The sequence below is a fragment of the Dermacentor variabilis genome, chromosome 3 (genome assembly GCF_050947875.1).
Source record: "Dermacentor variabilis isolate Ectoservices chromosome 3, ASM5094787v1, whole genome shotgun sequence".
Classification (NCBI taxonomy): Eukaryota; Metazoa; Arthropoda; class Arachnida; order Ixodida; family Ixodidae; genus Dermacentor; species Dermacentor variabilis.
The window spans coordinates 139,438,657-139,462,416 of NC_134570.1; the positions used below are offsets into that span (position 1 = coordinate 139,438,657).

Here is a 23,760-nt window from a genome sequence, read left to right on the forward strand (position 1 = left end):
ATACGTGCGTGTATATACGCACATACAGACTAAACACCTCGGGGGTTTGGAACCCTGCCGCCCTCCGGCTAGGCCGATGGCTCGAGTGTTGATTGCATTAAAAAGTGCAATATTGTTCAGCGCTTCCGAACAATCGCCGCAAGTAGCTTGCCACCAGCAAAGAAAACAGCAAATGGAACACCGCGCGGCATTTACCGCCTGCGTGCGCGAGGAGTGGCTTCACTGAGTAGCTGGGAGATAATGGCGGACCTATGCATAACTTAGCGCAACTCTTAGTGTCCATGCTGAGTGTATATATTTCAAATAGTGTAATTATGGACAACAAGCGATTTTTTACCAAATTCCCAAAAATCGAAAACAGACCACCCCCGTTTAGTGTTGGCTTCTGGTTACTGGGTGTTAAGTTTCTGTTTGAGAGTAGAGCTTGTGTCGTAACTTTCTTCTTCCTCTTCTTCTTCTTTTTTTTTTTTTTGCTCTCTACTTCCCATCTCCTTATTCTCAATATAGTTAGGACGCGGAGCCGTACTTTGCCTTCGTTCCTGTTTGTTTCCGTCGTCTCTTAACAGAGTTATGTAAGGTGCCCTAAGGCCTAAGACGTTTCGGAGTGGCACAGGGACTTCATTCCGCGTGAACCTTCGACCTGTACAAGGGGAAACCGTCATGTTTGTTTTGGCTATAGCGCTCACCCTTCATCGAAATACAGGTGGCCTATCGTTGACAGTGGGTTGATTTCACTGACGATCAACAGTAGGGATATAACCATTCAAGAGGGCATTACTTTTTAGACACGAGATTCTCGCTAGGGTCAGGGCGCGTCATTAGAAAGAACTGGGGTCTGATCATACACGTCGCGTAAGCCGAGCTGCAGAAAATGGCTGGTACCTTCTGCCAGATGGTCATGTTCGTTTATAACAACACAAAACCACACCTCACTTGGAGACAAGCCGACGAACTGGTGGCAAAAAAAGGACATTAGGAAAGTGCCACTGAAATATTAAAGCGGCGATAACCTACTTAACTCTTTGCATCAGCACCGCAACTACCCGGAAGAACTGTAGACAAACTTGAACGTGGCATACAACCTGTGCGCCCTGCTATCCGTTGGTGGGGCTGGAGTTGCCTTCGCTTTGCCCCATCTGCAATTATTGAGGTTCGCACAAGTATTGATACTCCCTGAAGGCGAATTAAACGTGTAAGACGCCAAACGAAAAAGACGCATAACAAGTTTTGGCGTCCGTTCTAACGTACTCATTCTAACAGTCCATATATATTTGTTTTCTTTCTTTCCTTCTTTCATTAATTCTTTCTTCAGCAAGCGCAAGATTAAGTATCTTAAGCAACACAGAAATGTGTGGCCCAACCCGCCAGAAAACCGTCCAGGTGGTCAAGCCCTCTCTACAACAGCTACGGGTACGTTAATCATTTATTACTTATTCTGTAAATTTGAAAGTGAACCGAAATGTCTATTTCATTCTAGGAAACGCGCACAGAAAACGGCGCCACAGTTCTTCGAGCAGTCCGCGCTTGCTCGACACGGCGCATCAGGGCCTCAGGTCTTCCGGCAGCTCGGTGAGCGTGTTGCGGAGGCTGTAGTCGTCCACTTCCGGCGGCCTCGGGATGAGCCGGGCGAGGCAGGCCGAGATGAGGATCACCTTGAGCGGCTCCAGGATGATCTCGTTGTGGAGCAGGCCCGTGAGCGATCGGAAGAGCCACTCCTTGGAGCGCTTGTCGCCGTACGAGAAGCCGTACAGGCAGATCACCGCCGAGCACACGAGGGAGCCGGCGAGCGCCACCACCCAGCCGACCAGCTGGAACCACCAGGGCAGCAGGCCCCGTCGACCTTCGCGCACAAGCCGTGCATACTCCTGCACGGGCAGTAATGGTTTGAGGCATAACGTGAGATGACGCGTTCGTATATACACAAAAATACGCAGGTCATTTCTGTGCCGCGCCGGAGCCCTGTACAATAGCGAACAGATGTCAATGGATTCTGGAAATGAAATAACTTCCAGAATCCTTCGTTATGCAGACGACTTCGATGTACATATAGTGTGCATGATAAGGCTCGTAACAATAAAGAAGGCTAAGCGCGTTTACAAAAACAACACCTTTATTTAACTTGAATTCACGAGAAGCATCGTGAAAGAAGCCACTCAATTTCCTCTGAACACCTTGATTAATACGAATGCAGGCTATTTTAAGGCATCTGCAGGTTCAGAAATGCTTCGGCACTTGTCAATGTATTCCACTTTCCGGTTAGCCGGGGTTTTTTTTTTTTTCGTCGGGGCCAAGGGGCCTATACCACGCTACACTGCATAGTGAGGACACTCCCGCGGTGTCTTTGTTGTGGTATCGCCTCGCGCACGGCAGCTCAGTGGCGGCTCCGGAGGGCAGCGGCAACACCGCTTCATGCGCATGAGGCTTTCTCCTCCTAAGCCACTCGCTTGTTCTCGCTTAACTTGTTTCCCAACAGGTGCGTGAATTAGTGCTGGCTGTAGCCTAGATATATTTTCTGTTACTTCCACATCCCGTAAGATACTGCTTATTTTATTGTCAGAAGTACGGATATCCGGATTCGGCAATCTAGAGATTCCAGGGATGCTTGCGCGTCATGACCGCGAAAGAGAACTGAAGATCGCAATAGACATTCTAGCATGTTCTGGGCTCCATTCTTTCTAGCTCCACTTTTTCCGAACCGAAGGGCAGTCTAGCAAACCGGAGACTTGCCTTATACTTAGCCTCCTTGCATTTCCTCTCTCTCTCTCTGTCCCCAAAAACAAGATTTTATGCAGCCCCAGTAACCTCCAGGTAGCATATTTTAGAAACAACGCGTTACGCGGTACTTCTATTCCTTGAGTTCTTCCTTCTTTTAATGCTTTTCGGTGTTTTATGGCAAAATCTGTGGTGAAATGGTGACCTTTTCAAAAAAGAACAAATGTGGGCTGTACACTGTAAAAAATACGTCCACCAGTAAGGGTGTTTTCTTATACCACTGGTAACACCCTCACCGGCAGGGCCTTACAAAAGTTTATAGAGGACGACAACGGATTTCTAACTAGATGTGCGATGACAAAAGACGTAGTTGAAAACTATGTAATCATTCTGACAACCTTGGAGCCGCAGAGATATCCAACAAGAGAATTTCACAGGGAGACAGATGAAACTCTCCTGTGAGATATTTCTGTGCGCCCGAGGCTGTCAGAACGATTACATAGTTTTCAACTACATCTCTTGTTATCGCACGTCTATAGAGAAAGCTCTGTTGTCGTCCTCTATAAATTTTTGTAAGGCCCTACCGGTAAGTGTGGTACCAGTGGGATAAGAAAGCGCCCTGAAGGGTGTAAGCATTTTTTACAGTGCATCTTTCAGGGATGCCGTGGCTATAGTGCTGGCACGCTAGAACGGCCGAGGCAATGTACCGCGCAGCTTCACACGAACTCGCGCATGCACACCTGCAGCATCTGAGTGCGGTGCTCGCTGCGCGACTCGGAGTAGTTGTGCGACAGGTTGTCCAGGTAGCTGAACAGCGAGATGCGCGGTCGGCGGCGCTCGGGCGCGGCGCTCAGGGGCCGCGGGCGGCAGTTGCTGAACACGAAGATCACGAACACGCCCAGCGGCACCGTCACCAGGCTCACCTGCGAGCGAGTGCCGTTCGAAACGAGGAGCAGAAACATCGCCGATGCGCGGCGCAAGTTTGACGTCATCGACATCGATATACTTACTACCTGTGGTTACTCCGCGCAAGGTGTGGGACTGACCACCTATTTCAGTTGAATGCTGTCCTGTGTTATGCATGCTACCACAGAGTGTGCCCGGTTATACATGGCGTCACCAGTGGCCAACCCAGCAACGCGAAGTGCCGTACGCACTACCGACAAAATCTGCATTTAGTTCGGTCTCGCCACCCGGCTGCTGCAGGCGTATAATGAGCATTGACAGTATGCGAGACCGTAAAAACAAACATCTGCTAAAGCGACACTGCTGGCGTTACTATATTGTTTACGCTCATATGGTCCCCACCCTTTTGTATATACGTGCGTGAGTGTGCCTATTCTCTGTTATATTCCACTGTTGTAATTCACTGCCGTACTCTTTTTCTGCTGGCCACCGCTCTATTGGCAACAGAAAAAGCAACGCAGGTAAAAAAAAAATTCCGGCTCCTATCCCTTCCTATTTGTGAGACGACTCCAAATAAACAACTGCTTGTGCTGCTGCACAAACTGTTTGAGCTTGGCGGCTGCCAGCACCTTCGCTTATACGCGGTCGCGCTGTTGAAGAATGAAACGAGGTTCACCCAAACAGCAAAAGAAAATGAAAAAAAAAAGTCACCAGTCGAACGAACGTGTTTTCTGATCTTCACGAGTTTCCTTCACCGGGAACGTGGGACACCTAACAAACCGAAGAAGTCTAATGTGCTGCCACCATACTTATTAAATCTTTTGATTATAGGCGAGTGTCCGCTCACCATCAGCTACCCTCGCCTCAAATGTTTGCGCGAACACCGGAAATCTAAAAAATGCGCTGCGTGCAAGATGGTCTCGGGCCTGCTCACTTGGAGCCCCAGCAGGAAGTCGTTGAGGTGTATGGGCACCTCGAAGAAGCTGAGGTGCTCGCCGTCCGAACTCGTGTCCACGTCGTGGTACATGACGTTGAACATCATGGCCGACAAAATGACGAATAGCGCGCAGGTGACGCGCTGGGCGCGCGTGAACTTGGAGCTGCGGTAGCGCGCGATCACGTTGAACCACGTGTGGCCCGTGAAGAAATGTCGCTGCAGACGGCGCCTGAGAATTTTACAGGACGCCGGCAGCGACGAAGAGCAGTGTTAGGCCAGGCGAAAGACCCCACCTATTAAACATTTGTGTGGTGCAGCACCTGTCATTGACGTGTTATGCTTCAGCTGCCGGCAAGTTTCCAAAGAACATTTTCAGCGTTAACTTATCGATGAGAACCACGAAGGCAAATGCTTTAGAGGACCCGCTGCCATTTCCGTTGAGTCACTGATGGATAAAACTATTTCATTTGCTAATAATGATTGCCGATATCTACAGCAGGTAAAACCACACTACCGGTAGTTAACAGAATTGTTTGCATTCTGCCGCTCAGTATGTGATGCTTGCGAACCACCAAATTACATTATTTTTTGTGTTAGTCCTCTCAGTCCAACTACAGATTAAGTGTCCGGTGCCGCGTCTGATATTTGTTTCCTCAGATTTCTTCGCCGAATAGGGCAACAATGGTGGCTTTAACAGGAGTTAGCAGGTGATAGGTACAATTTCGCAGGTTTTGTCGATCTCCACAATTTGACAAAATATGCACTTTTTCTGACATACATAAGAAAAATATCTTAATGAAATCAAAGGTTATGTCATTTCACGTCCTTAAACAACATAGAAATGCAGTGAAATTAATGACTGCGAGAAAACATGCTGACGCCGCATACTTTTCACAATAAATAAAATTTCAGTACACAGGCACCAAACCATAGGACCCTTGCAAGCCAGAAAACTTTCGCGAAAATTTGTGCTAACTGTTAGCCCACCTGGTCGACCTTACATCCACTGTTTTATTTAACCCAGACACTGTGCAGTGTGACGTTGCTAATGCTCTCAAGACTGTTGCGTTATCTGCACGAAAGGATTATGTGTGATTTCAGCGACATCAACCATAAGGCAATTAAAGTGACCACGGTCACCGAAAGAGCGTCCAGAAGTCTGCCTGCTGCTGTCCGTCGGCTGGCCGGAAGCGGAAACTCTTGGGAGAATCCTGATCTCCTCCTTCGGGCTGCAGCCACTGCTCGACGAAGAACACCCAGACCAGGTCTTCGAGCATGTCCTGCACCACCACAGTGTGCAGGAACCACGGAGCGCGAGTACCGCGGGCCTCGAGGGTGAACACCACCTGTGCACAAGGATGGCCTGCTCGCACTCAACGCGATAGCTATCGGCCTGCCCGAAAGAGATGATCGCAGTACACAGTTATGCCCAAGTTGAGTTAACAACTGCTTCTTTGACGTGTCGCTTGTGAGCTTTAATGTTTTCCCTCTGTCTGTATCTGTCTTGTGCGTCATCGTGCATGGAGGCGTATGTTCCTGAGAGTGAAAAGGATAGGAACAAGACAAGCCACACGGACATGCGCTTGAAATCTGCTTCGAACGACGCAGTTTGACGTAAATGCCGCTCCTACTTGAGGCCTCCCGAGCAAGCACAAAACACCGATTCTGGTTTAGCCAATAGAAGATCGTGATTTACGTTACATCCGTTGCAAATAAAGAAGTCTGCAGTAGGTAAACCGCGCGGTGATGATCATGCCCTGAAATAAACTTGCTGCGCAAGCTACAAAAAAAAAGAGAAACTTCAATAGAAATCTCGCACGCCCTCGGCCTCGCAGCAGCAATTCTCCAATCTAAGGGCGGCACCAGTTTCGCCTACCACGTTACCCGTGCCACCTAAAGCTCGCATATTGCCAGCAATAGGGTGAAGAACACTGGTATTTCCCGAAAACACAGAAAGTACAAAATTGCCAGCAATTGACCAATCTGTTGTCAGTAAAAAAAGGAGAGGGAGACGAAAAAATAAGAATAAAAACAGCAGGGCTCGTGAAAAAACTTCATACGGCACCGATACAAGAGTAGGCTGGGGAGGAAGGCAATTCACATCCTTGCATCATCGCCGCATAGCATTTGCTTTTCTTTCTGGTTCCGCTGCTGCTAAATCTTTTGAAAAGTTGTTTCGGCAAAAAAGTTCATTGGAGGGCGCCTTCTTCTAGTGTACAGCATTAACCTCTGACGGTGTTGGTGAGGGACTCTTTGATTCAAACGGCGGACAGAATAGCCACACCACTCCGCGGTCCGTGGAGGCGTCGGAAGAGCGTGAGACGGTTAAGGGCGCTGTAGACCAGGGTATCGTACCGGAACGGAACACAAAAGCCACAGAAAAAAAATTTCTCGAACCAGAACTGAACTGAAATGTTTCGATTTTTCTCACGCCGGAGTCAAACCGAAATAACAACTTTTGGTTCAGCCTGGTCTACGTTTCCTGGAGCTTTTAATCCGTGGATTGCCTGCACTGATGGCTCAACTACGCTACCTCATTTGCAACTGCACACTATCTACCCCTGATTAAAGAAGTAGTAGCACCATTAGTGCGGCTTTCGATGTATCGTGTCGGGGGAAAGGCATGTTAGTAAAGCACTTGTAAGTGTTTGAAATCGGTGACCATCAAATTGTTTTCCGTTGGTAGGAGACATCTCTATGACCGTTGAAATGACGAAGTGCTATGTGTATGTCAGAACTCAGCAGGAAACTCACTGAGACCTGTAAAAGGGAGCCCGGTGGGCCAACAAGCTTCCTACGCTGCGTCCTGTGATCACCCGCACGTCTACCCTTCACGATGGTGGCAGAAAGTCAATGTGGACACGGGGTTGTCGGCACTACGCTAAATGTCTGTAGCCGTATCCCGCTGGCTAATCTCATCGTCATTCCTCATACCCTTCTTTTCTGTCCTCTATTTCTTCCATCTACAAAAACGAGTAGCAGGCAAGAGGACCTCTCCGCGCTTCCTCAACAAATTATTCTTTCTATCTATCTCTTACTAAAGCTTCGCTTCACATAGATTCCAGCGCCGGTGTTCGAGCGGTATAGTTCTTCTGTAACCACTATGCCTACGCGAGGCCTCAAGAACAACAAGCGTAATCTTTCCGTGCAGCTTTCCGTGCAGCTTTCCGTACAGCTTTTAATGCAGCTCACCAATTTATACTATTTAGCTGAAATTATTTTTGGGGTTATGCAAATGAACCTGAGCCGGTTTGAACAATTATTGTTTTCGCTCCAGAGCTCTGGAAGGAAACCGTTTTCGCTGAACCAGAAAAAATAAACCTGAACGAAAAGTTTCTGTTCCACACACTGCTGTTGACTCGCTATAAAGGGTGTCCCGGCTAGCTTTACCCAAGCTGTGCAGCGAAAAATAAAGCCTGAAAGAACATGGTGCAAGATACGATTTCAAGGCCTATGAATTGTATCTTCCACCGTGTTTTTCTAACTGTTTTTTTCGTTGAATAACTTGGCTAAGGTTAGCTCGGACAGCCTGTATAGGGCCACGCTAACAGTCAAGGCGAACGCGTCGAGTTGGCGGGAACCGGAGACATGCTATAAATGCTACACTGACGGGTGTCTTCCCGTGGCGTTGAGGTCACGTGACAGCGCGACAATCGCACGCGCTCACATCCCACACGAGAAACGACGACATAGTGCGCTGACTTTTCTCTAGCGTTTTGGCGCGAAACGATGGGCACGGTGCCGAAACATCGCACATTTCGCAGTTCATATCGCGGCTGTTGCTGCAAAGGAAAAAAGAAAAAGATCCCTGTCTCATCCGCTCGGCAGGCACGCGTTTCTGCCACTAATGCAACCGTAACTTAACGGCCTGCAGTGCAATTCGCGGGCGGACGCCGCTGAGCTAAACCACACGACAGGCGCAATGTAACAACAATTCTGACACGCCGCACTGATTCGGACAACAGACAAATTAAGAAGCACCGGAGCGTTATTTCAAGCCCGACAGCACAACCAAGCGCAGCGCCACGCCCACTCGCCTCGGTGATTTCTCCCAGAGCACGCTCGGTGGTGGCCAGGAAGTAGTCCTCGGACTTGCGCTGCAGAGTGCCCGGATTCACGTTCTCGTCCTTCAGCAGGAAGGTGCGCGACGAGCCCTCCGAGCCCACCAGTTGCAGCCACACCTGCGCATAAATTGTCCCTGTATTCGCCTCTATCTGGGGCCTCAGTGCGCGATCTCTATAGATGGTAGGGACCGCCGACTGTTGCAGATGAAACAGATAAGATCGCGCTAGGAGGAGATGCGGTGAATAAGGCATGTGGTGCAGCGAGTTAGCTGCTGTTTCAGATGAAAGGGAGGAAAGAGCAGCTAACGGACTGCATCACAAGCCGTATACCCATAGGGACGAAGCTGGGCAATAATGGAGAGTAGCGGCGCGTGTAAAAAGACCAATCGTCCTAGGAAGCGGTTTTACTAAGAAGCTGTATACCTCTAACTACGGTGCATTCGTCGTGTCCGTGGCAGAAACTCAGCCACTCACAGGGAAGGCGCGCGCCGCGTGCGTCGCTGGGTTCCTTGCATTACCACCAGAAGGCGCTCGCCTCCGCGCATCGGCGTATTTCTTTCTCGTATAGAATGTTGACCATTACACATTACATCATTAATATACAGGCTATAGCAATGCAGGCAATCAAATTAAAGCTGCAAGCATGGGCAGAGAATAATTGCATTTTGGGAGAACTTCAGGATGGCTTCAGAATAGGTAGGCGTTTGGATGAGAAATTCATTCTTACTCAGTGTATTGAAATATCAAGAGTAGAAGGCAGACCACTATATGTGGCCTTTTTAGACATTACAGGAGCCTACGACAACGTAGACCGGAACATTTTGTGGGATATTCTGGAAGGGGAAGGCTTAGGTGATGATTGCCTACAACTTTAAAGAGAGATTTACATAGAAAATCCAGTTTGCATTGAATTGGAAGAGATAAGGAGCGAGGAGAAAGTTGATATCAACAAGGGACCGAGGCAGGAGTGCCATTTATCCCCACTGCTATTTATGACGTACATGGTGAGGATGGAGAGGGCGCTACAGGGAAGTAATATCGGGTTTAATCTCTCATGCAGACAAGCGGGTACAGTAGTAGAGCAGCAGCTTCTACGTTTATTTTATGCGGACGACATTGTGTTCCTATCTAACAAGCAAAGTGATTTGCAACGTCTGGCTGATATCTGTGGACAGGAAGGCGAGAATTTCGGTTTAAAGTTTAGTGTTAGAAAATCAGGTGTTATGGCATTCGATGAAAACAGTGAACAGACAGTGGCAATACAAGGCCAGGAAATACCTCTGGTAATAGAATATAAACCTTGGTATATGGATAAACTAAGGCAATAAGATATATGGAAACACAGGAAAAAACAATAACAGTAAAGGGGAAGAGAAATGCAGCCATAATGGAAGCACAGAGCGCTATGGGAATACAATAAGTACGAGGTGCTCCTTGGTATGTGGAAAGGTGTAATGGTTCCAGGACTTACTTTTGGAAATGCGCTTGTTTGCTTGAAATCAGGGGTACAATGAGGACTCGATGGGAACCATAGGTCAGTGGGTCGCCTCGCATTGGGCACTCACGGGAAGACTACAAATGAAGCTGTGCAGGGTGATATGGGCTGGACTAGTTATGAAGTGAGGGAAGCTCGCAGTAAAATTGATTATAAAGAACGACCGAAGAATATGGAAGAAAATAAATGGCCTGGGAGAGTGTTCGGGTATCTTGACAGGAAAAACATTGATTCACAGTGCAGGAAGAAAACTAGGAAACTTACCAGCAAGTATGTGGCCTGTAGGGTGGGCAACACAGCAACAAAGAACGTCAAGCGGAAAGTCAGAGAGGCTGAAATAATCTCATGGGCGGCGGCAATGGAAAAGAAACCTGCCACTTAAGAGGAAAGATAAAATCAGGAAAGAAACAATTTATGATAACTCAAAGGGAAGCTCATTACTTTTCGAAGCGAGATCAGGATGCCTTAGAACACGCACCTATAAAGCGAGATATAAGAAGGAAGAAGCAACATGTGCTTGCTGCGGTAAAGCTAGGGAAACGATGGAGAATGTTTTATTAAAATGTGAATACGTCTGCCCAGCGGTCGATTTGGGCACTACTGGCCTCTTAGAAGCCCTTGGGTTCAGCGAGAGCAGGGGAAAAGTAATCATGTCCGCAATAGAGATTAGTAAGAGGCGATTGGAAGATTGGTCGAAGAAAAGTAGAGAAAAAGCGGAGACGTACAAGATCATAGTTCTGAATAGGGGGTCAGAAAATTTGGGTGTGGACTTTATAGTGGTTTTTGTTTCCTTTTTTTTTTCTTAACTTAGGAGATTAGGCACTAAATAGCAAGAGCTTGGTGGCGCAACCCACCGCCCCGTTCCAAAGAGGACGCTCATAACATCCATCCATCCATCCATCCATCGGCGGAAGCGGCGGCGCCAGCCTTGCGGGGGAAATAACCGGAAAGCTCGCCTTCGCGCATAGCGTTCGCCGCAAGCGTTTCCGGTAAAGATTGCGTTTGTATAAGCTGCAGTTGCCGGGAAGCAGCAACTGGTAGCATACGAAGCAGGGAGTGGCGTATAGCTACACTTTTATAAGAAGGACCCACGTAGCAACTGATTTCATTTGTGTTCAGATAGCGCTACGGAAAAACCACCCATAGTTAGGAGTCCCGAAGACCGCGTGGAGACGATGAGCGGCGACGTGAACAGTAACTTCAATATGCACAACGGCGTCGTGCTCAGACTAGGTAGGACGCAGCGCTTCCTGCCCAAAGCAAGCCACGCACAGTTAGGACGCCTCAAGAGCGGCGCGATTACGATGAGCGATGAAAGGAACAGCAACGTAAGTGTGCAAAACGGCACAATGCTTAGGCTCGGCAGGAACCAGTACAATGCTTCGTCACGTTGGTCTCTCGGATAACGTGATACCACAGCTTCGCTGGACAACCACATTCACAGCGTGAATTGAAGCCCTTTTTTTTCTAAGTATAGTTATCGCAGTGCTAGAAGGGGCGGAATCGTTCTGGATGAATCATTTGTTCTGGCTCGCGGTTCGAATGACAGACTACCACTCGCAGCTCCGTCATTTCCGCCGCGTTAGGTTAGCAGGTCCAGCTCGTCGTTTCCTTCCTCTACTCAATCATGCTTGGTGGTACGGTCAATCTTGTACATATTCTGCAAAGGTTGCCCATTTTCGCGAAAAGCTCGCTATAATAAAGTCAATCAATACCACGTGGAAACTAGTATATCAATCATGCGCTGTTTCTTTTATATAGCTATGCCTCAATGCTGTTCTTTTCTCTCAACCACTGGCACGCGTTCGTTATGCCCGTTTTCAGAAACTTAACATAACAATCGGCGAACAATCGCTACAACTTTGAAAACAATTATTATTCAAATAATTGCTCTTTTATTCTGCGAAAGCGCAGGTATTTTCATACACGTGCTTACGCTTGCGTACAGTAAGGCTGATGTAACCAGCATTCATCCTTTTTGGTTATACGTTAACCACTTCTATCACGCAACTGTCTCTTTCTGCAGCAAGTGCAGTCGCTTTTCGGCATGGGCGTGGCCATATCGGATCACGAGGACGGGGTGCCATGATTGATTTTGTGCTTCAAACTCCAGCAGCGGCCTTAGTGTCGAGAAGCCAGAGCAATGAGTTTCTGAAGTACCAGTTAATACATGACGACAGGTTCGCCGATGTGCGTGTCCAGTTATGCACTGAAGACATACCTGCTCATTGGTAACATTGAAGTTGACTGGTCAGACTCATGCGCTCTGCATTAACGTGTTCATCATAACGCTTTCCAACTCTGTCACGTGATTTCAATTGAAGCGAGGCGCGCGTTGCTTATACCACGCATTTATGTGTTCATATGCGGAACTACGTGCCGCGTGCTGTTTTCTTTGTCAGATTGCTCCAAAAATGTAAACAAACTCGGCAAATGGCAATGTCGGCAGTTAAGCTTGACCATCGATTTAAACACCTATTCACGCTTCGCCTGGGGCACTGACTGCGAAATACAGGTATAGTTCGGCACAGCACCGTTGCGAAAGAGTCGAAATGGTGGTTTTCATCAAGTTCAAATTTATTGTTGGCAATAGAGAGGCATGGCACGTTAACGAGATGGGCCTGAAAGCAACAAGTGCCCGAGGAGCCTTCGGACCACTTGCTCTCGGTATCGCAGGTCTTAGTGCACCCAAAAGAGAAAAAATGACACGATAAATAAACAATATATCTACAATCAACTTATATATTATTTATTCATTCGCACAGCTACATTCGCCCGAAGGCATTATCGTGGCGGGGTACTGGGCACAGGAGTCAATTCCAACAAAAATATGCAATGGAAAGAAGACACTGCAGTTTCTGTTCGACAGTAAACAACGCAAAGACGTATCGCGCATAAGCATATCTGAATAGCCTGTCTAAATGAACGCAATATAAAATCATACCGCCATAACCTATACGCCTAAATATATTATACAAAAATATTTGAAGTTATGAAGGAAACTTCACAGTAGCAAGAATGGCTCATACTATAACATTCATTTTTATATGGAGAGATATGGCATAAGGCAATATGGTCTTTTGAAACGATAAATGAACAATCCTTTTAACAGAGATACATAACTAACTTTTAAGTGATGATTAGTGATGTCATGTATTCGGTATAGATATTCCTTGACAAGATAATGATTTTTTTTCGTTGGTTAATTGTATATGACAATTCATACCTGTGTTTCCTAAAAAAATAAAAACTCATCGGGTTGCAATCATAGATAACGAATACTTTGCATCGTCCAAGCTGGGGCGGGAGCCACCTACGACAAAAAAAAAAAAAAAAGCCACCATGACATCCGCTGAGGCAACGTCGCAGCGTCGCACTGCCGTATAAGACGGTTATGCACGCACCTTAATAGCGTAGTTACTGCGCATTCTCTTAAAGATACCGTAGGGAGCGTGTACTACACAGTAGCTTCACGTGACGCAAAACCAGAGCCAAAGACGGGCACAGGCACGCGCCTTGCTGGTGGTGCCGGCGTTGCGACGGAAGCCGGTGATGATGGTGACTATGTAGGGCTGCTGGTCGGTGGGCAGGTTTTGTTGCAGGTCGGTCACCGTGTTGTAGACTTCGTCCCGCTGGTCTGCTCGGCGAGCCCACAGCAGCACGGCGCCGTACAGAAGCCACAGGGCCAACACGCAGCTGCTGACCAGCAGGTGGCGCTCGCGGACACCGCGCGACACCTGCGCACGAGGGAACGCGATCATCCGGTAAGTGGTGCCAGTCACTGCACCGCGAATTTCCGCCAATCGAAACGTTGTCACGCCTTTTGTTTTACGCTATGCGAACTGTACGAGAAATGACTATAACGAGGAGAGGGAACTCAAGGAACTAAACAATATATTTAGCGACCCGGGCAGCGTTTTTACACACAGACCCAAGGCAAATAGCGCACACATATATACAAAGTTTTGTACGTGTATTCCTCGACCTAGTTTGACAGTTTGTGATGGATTATGTCCACGCTTTTTCTCGCTCCCTATAATGGCATCAGAAATCTTGTAAGCATATACAAAGAGGTCCCCATACACAATGCACCGGCGCGTGCTAAGCCTTTCACTACACCAATTTCAAGAGACCAGACAATTTAGTGATGACGCATACCTTAACGAAATCATTTGTTTTTGTGGCAGCGGTCCGATGCACTCGAATATCTCTTGAGTAGCCCTAGACAAAGCTACGCAGTTATTAGCCTAGACCAGCACACTTATTATCTGATGAGTTCCTCCACATCTCTTCCGCAAAACGAGGCCGTCCTAATGGAGAAAGTCATTTATAAACGTAGAGCTTCACTTCATCGCTTCGATTTTGCCTGCTCGGCGGCAGCGCCGATGATTGCCTGATGCCCCCTATACAACCGGGTTCTTTGCAAAGTCGAAGGTTCTTTGTTTAGGCAAAAGAAGCCTAAGGATTTTCCCATTTTCTTTCTTTTTTTAACATTGAACGTTAGTCTTCACAGGGCTGAAAGCATAATACGTCTATAACCAGCAACTTTCGTCTGCCAGTCATTTCCCTGTCTGTGACCTTAAATATTAATTCTAAGGAAATTCCAAAGTGCCGTCGCCACTTTTTAACTCTAATAAACATTATGGTCTTGACTCAAGAAGCCATAGGACTACATATGCTCAGTTATATATGCCTCGACGTTTTGCTTTTTCTTGCTACTTCCCCTTTTCGCGCCGCGGTTCTCTGCTCATACAACTATTCAGCGTGCCGTTGAGATGAACAGCTCTTGCGCAAAAAAAGAGAAAAAAAGAAAAGGTCGTAGATTGTTTTAATTCAATCATTTCAACTAGACCAGAGTTATTCGGGTTTGACTGAAACAACATAGTACTATATTAAAATCATAAATACTGGTGTGTGTTAGCGACGTTAGGTAACTTCGCGACTATAAATATTCCATTTAGTTTTGCCTGGTTCCTTCGTTGAGATGTTAAGGCACTTCTGATTAATCTCCCAATAAGGAAATGTGGAGCTGTTTACGTCAGTGACGCGTTCTACCAAGCCACACATCACCACTCGCCATGTAACTCCATTACATTCTCCATGCCATCCATACCATAATTAGTCCAGAGCTACTCGCCGTTAGACGTGTCTGTAACCTCCATTTCTGTCATTCCTACGACGTACTATTACGCCCAAACTTTCAGTCAATCACGCGCTATTTTACTCAGACAGACCTAGTTTATATCACCTATTATCAATTTTTTGTCATATAGACTTCTTCAAGCCGGGTACACAACTAATTCTTCTTGAACATTAGATGCGTTCAACTGGCATGGAAAACACAATAGAAAGACGAGCAAACTGTGTCTTGTCCTTCTATTCGGTTGCCCGTGTCGGTTAGGCCCATCTCGCTTTCACTACACTCAAATTGCCTGTCTAACTGTACTGACCATACTTTCCGCTTGATTAGGCCCTCTGCAGTTCGAGCCGAGATGAAACGGTGTTCTGCCCCAAAAATATCGTGATTCAAGAGGACGACACGCGACACGATGCAACACATCGGCCAGAAGGATGTTTCTGCAGCCCACCTTCCGCCAGGATATCTCGTTCGGCGCCACCCAGTGGGCGCCGGAGAACCACGACAGGTGCGAGCAGCGGCAGTGCAGCGTCTCCAACGACGAGTCGAGAACCGCGGCGCAGCCTCGGCCCGACCACGCGGGTCGCCGCCAGCTGCGGCAAGCCACCAGCGCGGTCCACAGCCGATAGCGGACGCGACGCGGGTCGGCGGGGCGCAGGGCGCCCACCCCCCACTCCAGCTTCAGGCGAACGGCCACGAACAGCGGGCGACCGCCCAGAGCCACCCGCGGCACCAGCGTGCGGTTGGAGCGCCACTCGGGACCGGGGCTCCGCAGGAGCTCGGCCTCCGTGGGCTCGCGACCAGCGCTGAACGTCACCTGCGCGTGAGCGGCGCTCAGGTGTAAACCCCCTTGCAAACTGGGGTGCTCTGCGGGAAGGCCCGAGTTTGGCAAAATTTGGGCACTCCGCGAGCTCTGGTGAGGCCCTCATAGGAGTGAGCTAATGGTATCGAGACAACATTTAACTCTCCACGCGCCTCCAGCATCACTGGCATATTTACATTTCCTCTTGGCTTATCACTTGGGCGTTACCTCACGAGCGGCCGCTAATGAAGGGGGTTACGTGGCAAAACCGGCACCTTCTTTCATTCGTTTGTCTTTCCATCAAATTCACTACCGGCGCAAGCAAGTTATAGAAAAATCGTTATCTTGTAACATATTCGAAAGAAGGAAAAGCTTTGCGTGAGAATGCGCCATGCCTGGACTGTTCGCATTCGACGATGGAAAGCCGGGTAATTTCCGAAAGAGGAGACACGTCCGTGGCGCAACCCAGAAAGGCGTGGTAAGTGGTACGCGCCGAGTGTGTAGATAGATCGCGGGACAGTCACGGTATTGCGATATTGCGTTGATAACCATAAGCGGCGCTGCCGCGTAACATTACCTAGCATTCTGTGTTTTAAATAGGGAAGCAGCGTGCGCAGGGTGCCCTCTGTGTTCACATACGTGGGGCAATGCTTTATATAGACTTTGTAATTGTCTGCTGCTTTCGCGCGTTCCGCGCAGTCTTTGTTCCCGCATGGCTGAGCACGCTCCCAAGTCCCATCATTAGTGAGTGCCTGTCGCAGCTCAAATCCTCAAAAAGCTGTGCCGAATTCACAAAGCTTTTCCTTAGCGTTTTTTGCCGTTGGCCAGACGCCTTCTTTAATACGTCTAATGTCGTGATTGGCTAGCACCTGCCCTACTAGTGGTTCCAGCGCAAGAACTTCCTGTGAATAAGAGTCCCTACCTTTCCAAATCTGGACATTGTGAATTCGCGAACGGCAACAACGATATGCTGATTGTAGCGTTCAGCTATGTGCGATAACTATCGCGCGCCACGTTGCCGAGCACAAGAAAAATAAAAACAAGCTGAAAGAGCAGATTCACAACGGACTTTAAGCGATACAAAAGAAACAATTTGTACACCCTTTTCAGCCACCCTTTTCATTTTAAGCACCACCTAGGCGTCGACAGGCGACGAGAGCCAGAAGGGAAGTGTCTTTTGCCGCTCATGCATGCACTGATGACGCGTTAGTTAATTAACATAGAAGGTTTACATTAGAAGTACGTCTGGAGTTCTAAATAGAGTTCTTCAACTGCTATCTGCCATCTTTGAAGATAATTAGCTCTGCAATGCTAGCGGTTTCCGGCACCGAAATAGCTCGCTAAGTTTAGCGGGCAAAAAACAGAGCGACAAGTCGCGGTGGTGCCTCATAAACCTGCCCGCGCATATTTCCGACCCACATGTTTTTTTTTCTGTCTGAAATCAATTTTGCGGCAAAATCCAGGAAAAATTATTCGTACATGTGCTTGAGACATGATGTGCATTTTGTTTATTTGTAAACATAACGGGCGTCATGCATATTGGGCACATAAAAAAATGCACTGATTTCTCGGCAAAGGCCCCTGCAATGATACCAGACCGGCAGTGTCTTGGGACAGCAAGCAAGGCACAGCGATCGCGATGCAAAAGTGCCGCCATCTGTGAGAGTTGCCCACTGTTTGCAGTACTGCACGGCATAATGTGAGGGTTGGTGACTCCAGTAGATTGGCTGTCGTCTGCTATTAGTGCATAGTCACTGGGCATTAAAAGGGGTTTGATTTCCAGTTAGCAGAAGGTGCCAAAGCCTTAGTAGCACTGGTGACTCATTGACAATGCGGTTCACTATAAAGAACTAATTCTTCACGATTAATTTACTACTGCGCTCTAATATGGCACGTGATGACGGTGGCGAGCAGACGCCAAATAGGTGGTGTCCAAAATCCAACACCTGCGACGTGTTTCCAGATCACAAAATCGGTTCGAAAGTGTGCAACCAGCATAAGCATAGCCTTCAAAATCTGCACCTGTTTATGCACAGGGGGCCACCTATGCGGTGTGAACTAATGAAGCTGTGCAGGGTGATAGGGGCTGGACAAGTTATGAAGTGACTAAAATTGATTATGAAGAGTGACTGAAGAATATGGAAGAAAGTAAATGGGCTGGGAGAGTTTTCCAAGTATTTGTTGAGGAAAAGCATTCATTCACAGTGAAGGAAAAGAACTAGGAAGCTTGCCAGCAAGTATACGACCGGTATGGCGAGCAACATAGCAACAAAGAACGTCAAACGCAAAGTGAGAGAAGCTGAGACAATGTCAGTGGTGGCGGCAATGGAAAACAAACCAGCTATGAGTAACTACCTCAAAGGAGAAATCGAAATCAGGAAAGAAAAATTTTGTAATAACTCAAAGTGAAGCTTTCCTTTGACGAAAGCTTCCCTTTGCCTTTTTTCCCTTCCCTTTTCTTTACCTTTTGTGCGAGAGCGAAATCAGGATGCCTTAGAACGCGTAGTTAAAAGCGAGGTACACCAAAGGCGAAGAAACATGTGCTTGCTGCTGTAAAGCTAGGGGAACGATGGAACATGTTTTATTCGACAGTTTATTATAGCGTAAAGCAGCAAACGCAAAGAGTTAAAGTTAGCGTTAGCGTTGCGCGCACCACACTGCGCATGCGCTGTACGTAAATGGTGCTTGAGCCCTTACTCACGTACGCTATTTCCGGGATTTAGCGGTGAACGCTAACGAAACGTACGGCAACATGGCGGCGCCAGTCGAAGTGAGAGCTGCCCGCTTCGGATCTACCGAGTCGTCGGCCTGCACTGTTCGGCTCATTCGTTCCCCACTAATGCTCGTGTTTGCTTTAGATTTGTCTGATGATGCTTCGACAGCGGCGTACAGGTGACAAATGCACGTTGTTTACGATATACGTTCTCGATTAGCGGCGCAGTAGGCTTAACGAGAGGGTTTGCTCATGTTTGCTCATGTTTGCTGTTATCCGCCTCGAGATGACGCCCAAGTGTATTTCGCTCATTCGCTTGGTGTAAAGCCGCATGTCAAGCCGATGCATGACACCTTTCCCGGGACAAAATAAAGTAGTGTGGTCAGTGCTGTGGTCACAATGAGCGCGCGCTTTACTAACGACGACGGTACGAACCTCCTGAACGAGGTTTTCGCCTTGAACCCATTCGGACAGACGTCAAGATGGGCGGCTGTTGCAAAAAAGTGGAAAGAAGTGGGAAATCCGCTTTCTGGAAGCGAAATGCCGGCGAAACGTCCCCTCCGGAATAACGTCGATGTTGAGCAGGCCGCCTCTTGAGAACACGTCCAACCTGCGCGGCCGCTCTCGTTCCCGAAGCATGAGGGCGTCTATGTCATCCTAACTTAAATAGTACAGGTAATATGAGTCCCACAGAACACTAGATCGCGGCATGCTAAGAATAATCGGTGTGTTTCGCGACTCTCGACAAATCAACACTGAAACCAAACACCTACATGCGTAATTAACGCAGTGACTGTGGCTTTGGATAAGCTTGACTTATCGACACACTTGTGGATTCGGCATTGGATCAGCTCGACATTTCTTGTGGATTTGGTTTTCCAGTATTTCGTGTTTTTACTTCTAGATGGCGCCGTATATGTTTGCGTTAAAGTTGGCGCTTTTCTCCGTTCCGCTATTCTAAAATACTACCTTGAACGCAAGCATTTTACGCTATACTAAAGCTGTCTATTAGAATGTGAAGACATCTAGCCAGCTGCCGGCTTATGCTCCTCTGGCTTCCTTGGAGCTCTTGGGTTCAAGGATAGCCCGTGGAAAGCAACCATGTCCGCTATAGAGATTAGTAAAAGGTGATTGGAGGTATGGTGGCAGAAAAGTAGGGAGGCCATAAACAACGGAGGCATACAAAAATAGAGTTCCCAGGAATTGTTCAATAAGTTTGATGCTACGTATTCTTTGTGTTTGCGTGTTTTCTCAGAAATATAGGTAACATTTGGCAAACTAAGAACAAGAGCTTAGTGGCGCTGCCCACCACCCCGTTTCAAAGGGGACGTTGATAGCGTCCATCTATCCATCCGTCCGAATTTGGACGCCGAGCGGGCGATGCGGCGCGGGTTAACATGCATAAGGACAATCGCCCTTACTGATGTCTAAGGAGGCTTCAAAGAGTCATTCATGTACACATAGCTTATGGCTACAACGCCATAACATTGGTTGAATCAATTTACCACCCGTAGAGCATGTATCGACACCATGCCATGCAACGTCTCCTCAGCATGCTAAGCAACGCTGAGCGGACGACCAGGCGCGGATGAACACACCTTGAGCTGCTCAACACATTATTGTTGTAGCATGCTAATTATGCAAGGTTTGCTTCAATAAAAATGCGCATGAAATTAAACAGACATGTTCCATAGCGCAAGAAAAATTAAAGGAGGCGCAGAAGCAAAAAGAACGAGATAAAAGATAGAACGCTGGAGCGTTGACAAGTTGTATAAATTCCAACTAGCCCAACTCTGTGCCTTGTCTTAAATGCAGTTAAAATTAGCGCTACGTGCGACCCCGTGTTTCCATTTTGTCCTCGTTTTTCGTGGAATACATTCACAAACAGCTACGCTTGGAGCACACAAGCCTCGCTACAAAAGACCACATACGAAAGGCATTTAACAACCTATGTGCTAGCAGGACAGCGCAGTACAGAGAGCGCATGGTGGGCGCGACAAGTGCTGCATAGTTCGCCTAGCCAAGAAATACGAGTTGCGGAATAAATACCAAGAACTTTCAGAGCTTATGAAAAATGAACCCTTAGAAGAAGACGAAAAGAAAGTCTGTGGCAGTTGGTCGGACGCAGAAAGAAAATTTAGGACAGGTGGTCGGACGCGCGTGCCATGTTTTGCGCGATTCAGTTTGTTACTGTGGGACTGTCTCGTTGTGTTTTTTTTTTCAACGCAGTAAAATTAGTTCTGGAACAGCGTCATTCCGGCACTGCGGTCTTTTCTGTCTTCTTCTAAGGTGTTCCTTCTCTTTCCCCCTAAGCACACGGAAATGTCTCAGATATCCAAGTTCGAAATTCCCGAGCTTTCTGCGTTAAATACCTAACTGCGACATAACGCTGCGATATGTCAAGTGCAGTTCGCGTTTCCCCTTCCTTCCACCGCACCTGCAGCAGATCTATGGGCCTCTCCGGCTCCAAATGGACAAGCAGGTCGAATCCCGCCGCGGCTGCCGGCACGTCCAACTTGTGCAGCGTGACGAGGCCGCGACTGGCGTACGCGCGGTTACTTGCGGCCAGCGGTGCGTCGGGCCGCCGCTTCCGCAGGAACAGCTCGACCATTATGGACGCCTGATCCGCCGCGTGGCCGTCAGCCCGCTTGACCATCACGAACTGCGTGTTCAGCAGCGAGTCGTCCGCGCACGGGAACGGACTCACGTCCATCACGAGGCACCTGCATGCGGCGGAAAATAGGCGCCTGTATGAGAATCCCGCTCGTTAAGCTGCCACACGAAGCATGTCTTGGTCTTTCTGGCACAAACTAACACTGAAGAAAAGGTTTGCTAGAGCAAAGAAATTACTCACCTCACGATGACTGTCGATGTTAATACGATTAGTATACGAGCAATGCATCGGTAAACCGTGCTGCCGAAGACACCTTTATCTATAATCTGTGACGGGGAAAGTAAGCCATGAACGTTAATGACATCAGCATCCGCATGCGCCACAGCGCCACGGCAGGCCACAAAGTGTACTCCTTCGGACGCCACAAGGAAAGCTTCAATAAAGTGGCCTGTGACAGGCCAGTCAGTTTTGTCCCGCTGGCATTGTAGAATTAGGGCTCACCATATGTCCGACTTCGAACGAACTACGGCGCGATTGCATCGGCGTCCATTTCTGGCGGTAACATTTATTCATTGTCAGCTAGAACGGCGGGCGTTCTCGCTTTTATCAGTCGGACATGAACCTGTGGAATGCTCTCGCAGTGATGTATCCAAAAGAAGCCAATCGAATTAAAAGGGAAATGACTTGAGAATGCTAGAAGTGTGAGTGAGAAGCTGCCTGCTGCTTTCTTAAGCTAGATTAACAAAAAAGAGCACATGAGTGCGGCAAAACACATCATGTTTTCAATTTAAGTAGAGTGCTGCAAGATTGACAGTGCAGTCTTCAATCACTAAAATCAAAACCGAGTCTCTCGCACGTATTCTACGTAATTATTTTAGTGCGTTCTCTGCCGTATTTCGCCTTGGGCCGGAAAAAATTGAGATGCGTTCGGAAGTGCCTTTTAGCAGAGTTATCGCACCGCTACATCAGCGATAAGCGGTGAAACTCTTCGTGCAATTTTGCTTAATTTCAATTGCAGCATAATTTTTTCTTTATGACGCCTGCTATATATCCTCATCGAGCCGAAAATGATTACATCCAAGAGCCAGCTCCAGCCTCCTTCACATGACAGTAGATGTAGTATGCCGAGACCCGATGGAAACCAGTGACCTAATTGCTCTTGAAATCTGCTCATATTCAAGTGGTATGTTGCCAATGTGAAAACCAATTTTGTTTTGCTTAGCTGTCATTGCTAAATGCCAGGAGCAGGACTTCATGCGTGAACAAAATAACCATCTCTTCATGTTTGATGTGGTAAAAACCACTTTAGCTTGCATAAACACAGAGCTGAAGATGCGGCATCGTGTGGTGAGTTGTCATGTTTACGATGCGTCCTGGACATTGAAGTCACTCTGCCATATTCGAAACGCACTTCATGATTGCTTTTCGTCGTCTGTAACGATAGAACGGCCTGTGTCAAGTCAGCGTCAATTTCCTTGAAAGCCATTGGCAATAAATATGAGCAAATTACTTTCATCCGTTTAGCATGCATCTAACATCATATCTGTGGTGAACACATTGCGTAATCAATTCCTAGTTAACTCTCAAAAAGATTCAAAGTAATGTGCAATATATGTACAAGGGGTCTCAGCAATGGACACATGCGAAACCGACGTTGTTTTTGCGTTCCGACTTCGGCAACATACCAACAGAAACCACGAGTTACCTATGTATAGCATTAGTAGTCACTTCGAAGCTACTTTTTTATAAGTCCTATGTTATTCTGAAACTTCCATGCAGCAATACTGGCGAAACTTGCAGAGGCAACTAAGCAGCGACAACGGCTGTACAAGAGAGCCCGAACAAGACCGCGTCTATATAATCACGAAAATGTTCGCACCCAGAGGCTGTTAGTTTTCTTTATATAGTACATCACCTGTAGGAGATCAATATTTGTAATCAATAAATTTTAAAGCGAAGCTTCCTTTGCCTCTTCCCCTCCTTTGGCTGTGCTGACTGCCGGCTTGCCGAGTATGCAACATCTTCAGTTAAAGGGTATGTGCCGCTCGATAATGCCCGAGTAGGCAATTTCGGGCACTGGTTAAGTCCAACTGAGTATGTGTCACTGGCTATGGGAACATAAATGGCCAATATCCCAGATTGGCCACATGTCGCTGGGTGAGTAGGGGACCGAATAGACAAGCAGAACAAGAGGAACTGAAGAAGTTGGCGACACAAGCAGCCGAGTGTGCAGCTGAGCTACATAAAAGTGAAGAAGAAGAAGACGAAGCAAGGACTTCATTAAACAACAAAGAAAGATTCGCTTATCATCCATTCACACCTATGCTGGGGATCCACCGATATATTTAATGACGAGGACTGCGCTGATGTGCGATAAACA

General features: G+C 47.6%; 2 protein-coding genes across 3 annotated transcripts in view; both read right to left on the reverse strand.

The window, feature by feature from the left end:
• Positions 1-1,414: 1,414 nt before the first annotated feature.
• LOC142576320 (polycystin family receptor for egg jelly-like) lies at positions 1,415-3,674 on the reverse strand. Its single transcript, XM_075686400.1, has 2 exons — positions 3,453-3,674; positions 1,415-1,865 (listed from the first exon to the last, which is right to left on the reverse strand). The coding sequence occupies exons 1-2, from the start codon at positions 3,672-3,674 to the stop codon at positions 1,542-1,544; spliced, it is 546 nt and encodes a 181-aa protein (XP_075542515.1). The 3' UTR covers positions 1,415-1,541.
• A 795-nt stretch (positions 3,675-4,469) lies between these two features.
• The window catches only part of LOC142576321 (polycystin-1-like protein 2), a 30,765-nt gene continuing 11,474 nt past the window's right edge, over positions 4,470-23,760 (reverse strand). For both annotated transcript variants that reach the window (XM_075686402.1, XM_075686401.1), the window contains 6 exons: positions 21,204-21,489; positions 15,703-16,068; positions 13,630-13,851; positions 8,593-8,736; positions 5,696-5,901; positions 4,470-4,784 (listed from right to left, as the gene is read on the reverse strand). In XM_075686402.1, coding sequence (XP_075542517.1) covers positions 4,472-4,784; positions 5,696-5,901; positions 8,593-8,736; positions 13,630-13,851; positions 15,703-16,068; positions 21,204-21,489 — 1,537 coding nt within the window. In that variant the 3' untranslated portion in view covers positions 4,470-4,471. The remainder of the gene's footprint in view (positions 4,785-5,695; positions 5,902-8,592; positions 8,737-13,629; positions 13,852-15,702; positions 16,069-21,203; positions 21,490-23,760) is intronic.

What these genes read in the sequence shown, in the direction of transcription:
- LOC142576320 (XM_075686400.1), bottom strand. Translation starts at nt 3,674, where the DNA reads ATGTTTCTGCTCCTCGTTTCGAACGGCACTCGCTCGCAGGTGAGCCTG. An exon ending in ACCGCACTCAGATGCTGCAG is followed by an intron (nt 1,866 to 3,452) that starts GTGTGCATGCGC and finishes CTGCCCGTGCAG; the next exon opens with GAGTATGCACGGCTTGTGCG.